At 34.9% G+C, this 10,481-nt stretch overlaps 1 protein-coding gene across 1 annotated transcript; it reads right to left on the bottom strand.

Annotated features, from left to right (window-relative positions):
• Positions 1–2,693: 2,693 nt before the first annotated feature.
• On the bottom strand, positions 2,694–9,211 carry LOC138318588 (phytanoyl-CoA dioxygenase domain-containing protein 1 homolog). Its single transcript, XM_069261086.1, has 9 exons — positions 8,500–9,211; positions 8,107–8,224; positions 7,366–7,466; positions 6,616–6,757; positions 6,028–6,122; positions 5,587–5,692; positions 5,118–5,202; positions 4,515–4,707; positions 2,694–3,597 (listed from the first exon to the last, which is right to left on the bottom strand). Exons 1-9 carry the CDS (start codon positions 8,653–8,655, stop codon positions 3,469–3,471), a joined length of 1,125 nt encoding a protein of 374 aa, XP_069117187.1. The 5' UTR covers positions 8,656–9,211; the 3' UTR covers positions 2,694–3,468.
• Positions 9,212–10,481: the final 1,270 nt, after the last annotated feature.

Below are 10,481 nucleotides of genomic sequence, written 5' to 3'. Positions count from 1 at the left end.
TAAACTACAAAATGAATCGCTGGTCGGGGCTACAACCGGGGGGCTTTCCTCAGGAATGTTCGGGGAATCCCATAGTTACGTCAGATATACATGTGTGTACGGTCACTCATCTCACCTAAATATACAGAACATCTGATTGTCGGTGAATAATTCTGGGAGCGTCTAAGCGAACAATAGGTTAACAGATCATATACAGGTTTCCAGAAAAAAAAACATTACAGGTAGCCTATCCGAAACAGTATCATCAGCTTAAATGGCCCCGTCTTTGCATTCAAAATAGGCCTACACACACGCAAACACTTGTCTATCCTCCGTACAATAAAATAAAAGTCATGACTGCGAAGAATTTAGTGTATATCGCATTCTTAGAACGATACATACATGACAAACATTCAGCAGCTCAACGGTCATACCATCAATAGGCTTTATCACAGTCACTTTCCTCGGTTGAAAATCAAATATGGCGGCTCGCTTCACTTCGGACCGCATCACTACCCTGACAACGATACATACCGGTAGTCGTTCCGCCTTGGTTATCTCAATATTATTCGAAACGGACATTATTAATATATATTATCAAATGAAAAAAAATATATGTTGAAAATAATTGAAAAGTGTCATTGTTGTATTTCAAACCAAACTGCAGCTATAACATTCAACAATCGGAACTATATCTTCGGTCATCCTGACTACCGTAGTTACCCAACTTAGCAACCATCACCGTTTTAAATTGTACGTAAAGGTAGATTTATTTATGTAAATATATAGATTGAACAGTGTTTTGATTGCGTTAAAGGTGGTATGAACGCAATGGGATACAGACATATTCTACATGTAGCGCTAACGCGCTACATTGAATATGTCTGTATCCCATTGCGTTCATACCACCTTTAATGCGTTAAACCATGGTTTTAACGCTATAGTTGTCATTCCCCGTCAAGACGGCTGTAATATGTGTATAACGAACCGCTTATAACGGAACGATTTTGTTGGTCCCTTGAGGTTCATTATAACCATGTTTTACTGTCTTACTGAATAAGTGATGAAAATTTATATTGAACATTCAAATTTTACCATGGTTACCAACAATATATGAAAATATTTGTCAGAATTGATAACAAAACACTATTCTTGAAATAAAAATATTACCATGGCAACCAACATTAAAACTACACAATTAGAAACATGACTGTTGGCTTCCATTCAATTATATATACAAAAAATCCTCCTTGGTTCCAAGGTTATTCTGGCTCAATGGTTCTATTTTGAGACTTAGTAAAGATGCATATAATACAGGTATAATTACATATTGTTTGATGTAAGGTTTGGAGAAAACTCTGTTTACTATTTAGTACATGTATGAGATGCAGACAAGAGCGGTTTCTGTGTTGGATAATTTTCATACCGATCATTCATGATATATGTGTAATTATATTCCTTGAGATAAAACTGCCAATACATTTGTGAAACAAGCATGTGTATTGACTAAAATGTTTCTTAACACACATGGGGTAGAGTGTGAAATCGGATACGTCAGTTGCAGTAATTGGGAATTCACATAAATTGATTTCACCTCTTGACTACAGTGTATATTATTCTGATATAATGCACATTAATATTATCGATAAATTTCAATTCTCGACAGAAGTGATTTACGCAAATTGTCAATTAACATGAACAAACAACAATTTATTAGATGAGTTTAAACAAAATTAAGAACACCTTGAGTTCAGTTTGGAGTTTATATACTGTATTCTTTAATACAATGACTTTAAGTATACAGGTCATGATATTTGTTATGCAGTTTAATACGTTTTACAATTAAATAACACATGAAAAATCTTGATATACATTTCATTTGTCTTTATTACATGCTTAGAGTTATAATTTTCAATTTTGCTGCATTTTTCAGAGTGTATCTTATATATATATATACAATACAATATATAGCAGGTATTCATCTCATCAGGATTAGTGTTCTGAAGCATTACCAGCTACCTCTATCAGATGTTTGTATTCCTTAATTTTCTGAGTTAGGTAGGGACATACTTTACAATGGTAGGTAGGGACATACTTTTGTGAGGTAGGTAGGGACATGATTTTGTGAGGTAGGTAGGGACATACTTTACTGAGGAAAGTAGGGACATACTTTTGTGAGGTAGGTAGGGACATACTTTACTGAGGTAGGTAGGGACATACTTTTGTGAGGTAGGTAGGGACATACTTTACAATGGTAGGTAGGGACATACTTTTGTGAGGTAGGTAGGGACATACTTTTGTGAGGTAGGTAGGGACATACTTTTGTGAGGTAGGTAGGGACATACTTTTGTGAGGTAGGTAGGGACATACTTTTGTGAGGTAGGTAGGGACATACTTTACTGAGGAAAGTAGGGACATACTTTTGTGAGGTAGGTAGGGACATACTTTACTGAGGTAGGTAGGGACATACTTTTGTGAGGTAGGTAGGGATATACTTTACAATGGTAGGTAGGGACATACTTTTGTGAGGTAGGTAGGGATATACCTTTGTAAGGTAGCATACTTTACTGAGGTAGGTAGGGAATACTTTACTGAGGTAGGTAGGGACATACTTTTGTGAGGTAGGTAGGGACATACTTTTGTGAGGTAGGTAGGGACAGGTAGGGACATACTGTAGGGACATACTTTTGTGAGGTAGGTAGGGAAATAGGTAGGTAGGGAAATACTTTTGTGAGGTAGGTAGGGTCATACTTTACTTGGGTAGGTAGGGACTAATAGAATCTTACATGGGTCTGTAAAGTGGACAGGGATATCTCAACCCGAGTGAAAGATTTTGGCCGGTCAACCCGAGGCTTGCCGTGGGTTGACGACCAAAATCTTTCACGAGGGTTGAGATATCCCTGTCCACTTCACAGACCCATGAAAGAATCTTTTTCTCCCATACTTGTAGCCGAAAAAATGATATTCCACTTGGTTTCCAGCTTTTTCTTCGCGCCATTATCGCAGGAACGTCGTTATGCGTAAAATTGATGACGTCATCTACAATGCGCGCCGCAGTTACGCTGCATGTATTGATGACGTCACGTTATTGTCTAGTGCGTGTGAGCTGTCTTACACACCCCTGTGTAAGATAGAGATAACTATTCCCTAGCAACCACGAGATATCCCTGTGAATTATGGGAGAAATACTTTACTGAGGTAGGTAGGATATACGTTTGTGAGGTAGGTAAGGACATACTTTTGTGAGGTAGGTAGGGACATACTTTACTGAGGTAGGTAGGGACATACTTTACTGAGGTAGGTAGGAACATACTTTACTGAGGTAGGTAGGAAATACTATACTGAGGTAGGTATGAATACTTTTCTGAGGTAGGTAGGGACATGAAGATAACATGTCATAAAAGATATGAAACCATTCAATTTTAAGTCATAACAGTTCAACAAATGTCGTTGCGAGCTGTATGTACACGTTGGTAATGTAACCAATGATTACGACTTGTCGGCCACACGGTTATCCCTGTAGCTTTCAACATGACGATTCATGTGTACAATCTCCCATTTCTTCATCCATGGTCCTTGAATAGTTGTATTAAATTCCTCTTCCTGTTGGTCTTGGTCCTGGAAAAAAAATAAGAAAAATATATCTAATTACAAAAAATTTAAAAAAAGATATTAGTTTCTTTAAATATACCTATATCATTGTAAGATTACCGTTTTATACGTGATTTCATATTAACATGACGCTACCCTAATGGGTACACTTTTAATGTAAATGAAGCAGAATTTTCAGTTTATGATATAAACTGACAAAAATATTTTTATCATGTCTAGGCATTTATTAATCAATTTAGGAGGTGTACCATTTTGGGTTCTCAAATCGGCTGAAACACAGGGCTGGGCTGGACATTCTTCAAAACTCTATTTATAAAAATATGCTCTGCTGACAAGTAAACGAATCGTGAAAATGAACCTGAATGCGTCTAGCTGTGGAATGTTAAAAGTAAAATTTTGATCTAAGCACACGTTAGAAAACTTTAATAAGTTTCTTCAAAAAGTGTTCATTTTGGGTAGCGTCACGTTACCTGCCATTTGGTTGGCGTTTTCGGGTCTCGTTATTTTTATTTACACTCTCAATTTATCCATAAAATTGTATAATGATATGTGTAGTTGTCCAATCTTTCGTGCATTCCTTTTTCTTTCGTCAATCTTTTGTACTTTTTCAGGACATTTTTATCGATTTTGATATTATCATCACCAGTATCAATATTTTAATCAGCATGCCGAGAATTGTAAAGAGAAAACATATATTTAACATAGAAATTTTGCAATGATTTTGCTCTCTCTATTTGGTGATAGTGAAATGTTGAAAATACATCGATGTTATATTTTGTCAACAGTACTTTTACGATTCTTGCCGTGGTGACCAGACATTGTGACTTTTAATTCTATTTTCATAACGTATTGTTACAACTATTAAAGTGTTGCTAAACAGATCCTCAAAGCTGTTATTTCTTTCTAATGACTAAACAACTTACCTCCACGGTAGCCTCCCTCAACAGCGTGTAACGAACTAGGCTGTCAAAGACTTCCCAGGACATTTTAAAGTTAGGATCTTTAGCAGTTCTCATTAGAACGCCCTGTTTCAAATCATAGAAGCCGAATGGTTGGTCGGGATTCTGCCAGCGAAGGTCCAGACTCCAGCGAATGTCCCCGGACATATTTGGAAGACTGCAGTATAAGAAAAATCTGATTACTTTTGAATTAAGCTTTTACGAGCGATGCCCCATGCTATGCTGCTTAAAAGAAATTGTACGTAAAATATCATATTTGCGAATAAATTGCACAACAGGTCAAGTAGGTGCCAAGGCTTGCAATGAAGAAGCAATTTCTCAAATCTACACTTGGGAAGATTTAAATAGTATACTTAGAATTTGTCAAATCAAGCGGAACATCATCAATTCGCGAAATGTGATATATGCTATATAGATACTATTTTATACAAAATGTCTAACATGCTAACCAATTGTGATTACTAATTGATCGTGAAACTATCATTCTTAGGTTACAAACTGATGATGAAAAATAAATGTCACTGTTAATTTCCGCACAATGTGGCGTACTTATATGCCATTGTCTACCTTCTGTGTGGTATCATGTTGTTTAACAATAGCATTCCGCCATAGGGAACCTCACAGGTGACGATATCCGTTTCAGGCTTCATACCTTACAAGAATAAAGCATAAATAGATACAAACTATAAATTATCGTATGAATTTTTTCTAATAAAAGCAATATGCTTAAAACTCAACAGTAGTGTTAATTTTTACGATGATTTAAGACACATTAAACAATACATCATAACAATTTATATAGAAATGTACATAATTAATGTATTGCTTAGTTTTACAGCTTCTTGAATATATTGTTTGGTTGGATATCTATGTTTATTTATGACATCATGACCACGGCGATTGACAGATAAATCGCTATACCTTAGGGGTGTCCGGCTTTGATAATCTTATACAGTACCATGTTTCAACTTGTGATAAGTTTACCTCTGGTTATTTTGATTGCCTTATGTATAATTGTGATATAAAAACACTTTACCTAGACTTTTCTCCATCTCCTCTTCGTCTACCATAACATACCACGTGCCTCCATGGCAACACTGGTGGGTAGCAACCTTTCCGGCTCTGTGACCACCGTGTACTACCTGAAGAGTATATGAAAAAACATTTTAGAGGAGATTAACGATTACGTTAAAAATACACTAAATTTGTGATGTATGTATCAAGTTCATATGATTTGTAACCGCTGCTTGGTTGTCCTTTAAAATTGTGAGTTTGTTTACTTTCTGTAATGGTATTCATAAACCACTCGTCGTCAGTCGCCTCATTTTTGTATCGTTTGTTCTCGTGGTTTTGGTTTAATAATAATTTGTCGTGGTTTAAGCTTTGTCAATGATGTAATTAGTAATAAATATGGAAAAAAATACCACTGTATTTAAAATGGCAATTCCCCACGCTACCTCAGCCTACCTCAGCTTACCTGCATGCATCCGTTATGAGCTGTGGTATCCAACAACGGTATCCAAGCTGTTGGTTGTAGGACTTTGTAAGATTTATTGTCAAGATAGGCAGAATCTGGAATGAAACAACGAAACTAACTCTGAATCATAATAAAGACGTACTTTATTCCAAGAACCAGGGCCTAGTGTCAAGTTAAAATTCCTCATTAGAAATTATTACAATGTAATGTTTTCGAGTGAAGCAATTTAGATTAACAAATTCTATAAAGTAAAGTAATAGCTTTATCATCATTTTTGCACGAGACGCAATTGTATACATATAAATATTGAAAATTTTACAGAAAGCTCCTTGTTTGAAGTGGTAGTGTTTGATTTGACACTTCGTCTGCGGTTAAATATTTTAGAAGAAGGGTGCAAATATGTGGCACGATATATACATGTAAGGTAATGTCGCAAGCAATGATTTGGACTGGACTACATTAAAACCCCGCTAAAACTTTTTCTTTACAAACTGACAAAAACTGATAACTTTGAGCTTTGAGATTGAACAAAGTATCGATGACTATGTTTTTGATATAACACAACAATTATTATTGGTTTTTATTTACCTTGATGCCAAGGTACTGTCGTAGCCTCGTTTTGAGGTGTTTTTGTGCGTAGGTTCCATAATGGATGCCCAGCTATTTCCGGTCCTATGAGTTGCTCAATGACATTAAGAAGACGTTCATTGGTCCACAGATTTTTAAATGCCTAAAACAATTATCACGTTGCATTTTTCAAAAATACTTGACACTTGTTATGTAAGTCTATAATGTAATGATCATCATACTGAACGGAATGTTTACCGTTAGTGTTTTGAAATTCACAACTATTATATATGTTTTTCTGACTACGATCTTTACTAAATAAACACGTATCATGTAGATATTCACAAACTTCCATGTCAAGTAAATGACTGCATTGTATATCTTGATGATCTCGGTCGCTCTACACTTAATGGTTGCTCGTACTAATATTGATAGCATCAATCACGTAGCCAGTCAGACCAAGGACGAGACAAGGTGAGCTGTATACATATACATGTATTTGAAATTGGCACGTTTATGTGTATATGATCAGTATGTGATTTCTGACATTCATGTACTCTTAATCACCTTATTTTCGCCGCGACTGAATTTCGGTTTCCATGCCTAAGGACTTTCACAATCTCGCATGTTAGACCTAAATACTTGTATTGAAATGAATACTGCATAATAAAGTAATTAAAATGGATATGTTTATTCATCAATAAACAAATAAGCAAAAAAATTAATAGCTGTGCTTAATTAATAGAATATCGTTTCCCCCTTAATCCATACCTCAGACAGCTCTGGATATTTATGCAAGATAATGTTGGCTCCTGGAAAATCTCTTTCAATGTAGGTCAACCTCTCAAACAATCCGTACTTGTTGTATAGATCTGCAATTGTTTGATTTCAGAGAATCACAGATACCGTAAAAATTGTCATTTTGCAGACAGTAATAATACTTTAGATTTTCATAGAGTTCCAGTTAAATCATGTGTTTTTAGTTAAAGCAATTATTTCACCGAATTAAAAAAGGATTTTCTGGTAATACTAAATCGATTACATTTATTGAATACATAAAGCATTTCACAAAATATAAAAGGATACCAATACCATATACCCGATTATCGTCGGGGAAAACCACATTTTGATATGATTCAAGAATATTAACATTAAAAACTGTATAACGAATATTCCCTTAGTAATAAAGCTATACTTTTAGTTACATGGAGATTAAACCAATATACAGAAGATGTTTTAAACGGACTGTCCTTTTAATTACATGTTTGGTAGAACCATGGGATCCGGAACAGTAAGCGTTTTATGTTTTAACGATAGCTTAAAATAATGATTCATGGTGTTTACAAGGCAATGGGTGAAATCCACCCCTAGTCTAGCATTTAAAACTTAAGCTAATTAATATTTATTTTGGCTATTAAAGGCAGACTAACAATTAATGTCGATTTTACAGAAAATAGATTGAAAATGCTATGGAACCAAGCCATCTATTAAGAAAAAGCTCATCAATCCTACCTTTGATTTTTCCAGCTTTGAACAATTTTCTAGCGAGTCTCTCAACCTGATTTTCTACCGCTGCTCTACAAGGATCAAGTTCGGAGGAGGAGAAAAAGTCCTTCACAATTACATATCCCTATTAACAGAGAGGCAAGTTTCTTTGCGATCAATCTTCATTAGGTATACAAATGCATTTGAAACAGAACCTATAGATTGCTTTGTTTTCATTATTATATTGAGAACATACAAATATGCAAATAATGTTCATATTTTTAGTAATTTAAACACTTATTTCTTGCTCCAGATTTGTTGCTTTAACTCTTCATTACTTGATTAATATATAAAGCTGATAAAGCGAGCAGTTGCTGGTTTAACTTTGTGTTGATTATAAATGTATATAACTATGCGCACATTCTCGAAGAACTGTCTGATCATGTCATTGGACAGCTGTCCTGGCTTCTTGTCCTTATGTGGACTTGGCATTGCCCGTATGTCGAACAGTTCTGGGTGACCGTCTGCAACCAGGCCATACTCGATAGGAGGGTGTCCGACTTGTACATTTGTCATCTTGAGAATGGCAACTACTATCCAAACAATGTGACACAATTTATCGTTATCAAAGGTTTGACCAATCTAATTAAAATTAGACTTGTAATTCTGCTCCACTACATTACTCTATGTTACGCTCCAATACAAGATCTAAATCACTCTTACTTCACCTCAGTATGACCCCTGGCCTAGAATCGGAACATACTTCACGCGGCGCTGACACGTGCGTGGAGCCGGACTGCGTGCGCATCGTACCGTTTCTCGCCTGTCAGTCCAGTTAAAATTGACCGACATACCCGACGACAAGATGGCGGAGAAAAGACACCGTTCTGTTTGAGACATTTGCAAACATTCCATTTTAGATATTTACACTCTTCAAGTATTAGCAGTGGTGACTTCCTCGATCATGACCTCATATTCACTTGTTTGTGAATGGGCTTGTGGGCCACGTGTCCGGCGTAACCGGCGAGATAAAGGTTGTGGTCAAGCTTATGTTAAAATCCCCACAGCCCAATGCTCTTGAAACTACTATTTGTTGCCCCTTTAATGTGTCACTACATTTTCCTTTTGTGATTTTAAAAAGGCCCCAAGGGCCTAAATTAGACACAATAGAATATAGAAAATTTCCAGTGACTGTTCATTTTCATTAAAACTACCTGCTCAAACGTGTAAAATAGGTTATTCTATGTTAAATATTCTACTTTTTAGAAAAAATCATTTCAGCAGATCGTATACTTTCCTTTAGATCTTTAACGAAAAAATTTGTTTGAAATAATAATTTTAACGGACAGTTAAAATGAAACATTCCTCTTTGTCATCTCATTTCACCATGTTACGGGGTTTGTCCACAATTTTGCCCCGAATTAGAAATACTCTCAGGACATTTTCTTTCTATGTGTAAATTAATTCCGAAATTAAAATTCGGGAAAACAGTTTTTGAGTGACTTGAAAATACAGAGTGTAGGTAGCAACAGACCACTTCTTTGTTAGTATACCTAGCTATACATTTCCAGTTTATGACTCTAGTAAGTCAGATGTAAGTGAAAATTAGTGTACATATACAATTTAAGAACGGATGCTAAATATCATCTGAACACCTTTGAAAATATTGGTTGCCATGGTAACAAAACGGAGGCCTCTGATTGGCTGAAAATACTAAAATGATAAATAATTCCTTTTAATTGGTACACAGAGGTTACGAGGTATGCTGAATAACATGGTATCAATTTCAAAAAGATTAGTTGCCATAGAAACAAAATGGAAGCCTCTGATTGGTTGAAATTTAGATACATGTACTTTGAGATATAAGTGAAAATAGATACATGTGGTACTGGTATTCTTTTCAGATTAAACATTTTATATTTGAAAACAAAATGTAACTCTGTTTCCTTTTTTAATGATTTTTAATTAAATATCAAATGGTTTTTATCTACATAAGAAGGATTAGTAATCTTAATTTGTATCTTTTGAGTTTTAGTTTGCTGACGAAAATGTTTTTCTTTCCAATAATTAGTTGATTTATTTGTTTGTTTGTTTCTTTTTTTTAAAGTATCTGCTATAAGATTATTCCTATAACATGTTTTTACAATGGTTTATAAGTGTGGACAAAATCGATAACATGCCCAATATTTCGAGCAAACCCAATATCGTTAATTTTTATCCTGCATAATATTTTTTTTTTTCCTTGAAAAGTCAATTTGTCGTAAAACTAATTAATAAATATCATTATAAATGTGATATAAAGAATGAAGTATTTTTTATTAACAAATATAATTAAAATTAATTTTTTTTAAATGTGTTCAAAAGGGGGACACAAGATCCACTTGCCATATACCCAAAGTATT

Source organism: Argopecten irradians, chromosome 3 (genome assembly GCF_041381155.1).
Source record: "Argopecten irradians isolate NY chromosome 3, Ai_NY, whole genome shotgun sequence".
Lineage (NCBI taxonomy): Eukaryota > Metazoa > Mollusca > Bivalvia > Pectinida > Pectinidae > Argopecten > Argopecten irradians.
Note: the sequence above shows the minus strand (reverse complement) of the source record. Positions and strands in the feature narration are given on the sequence as shown.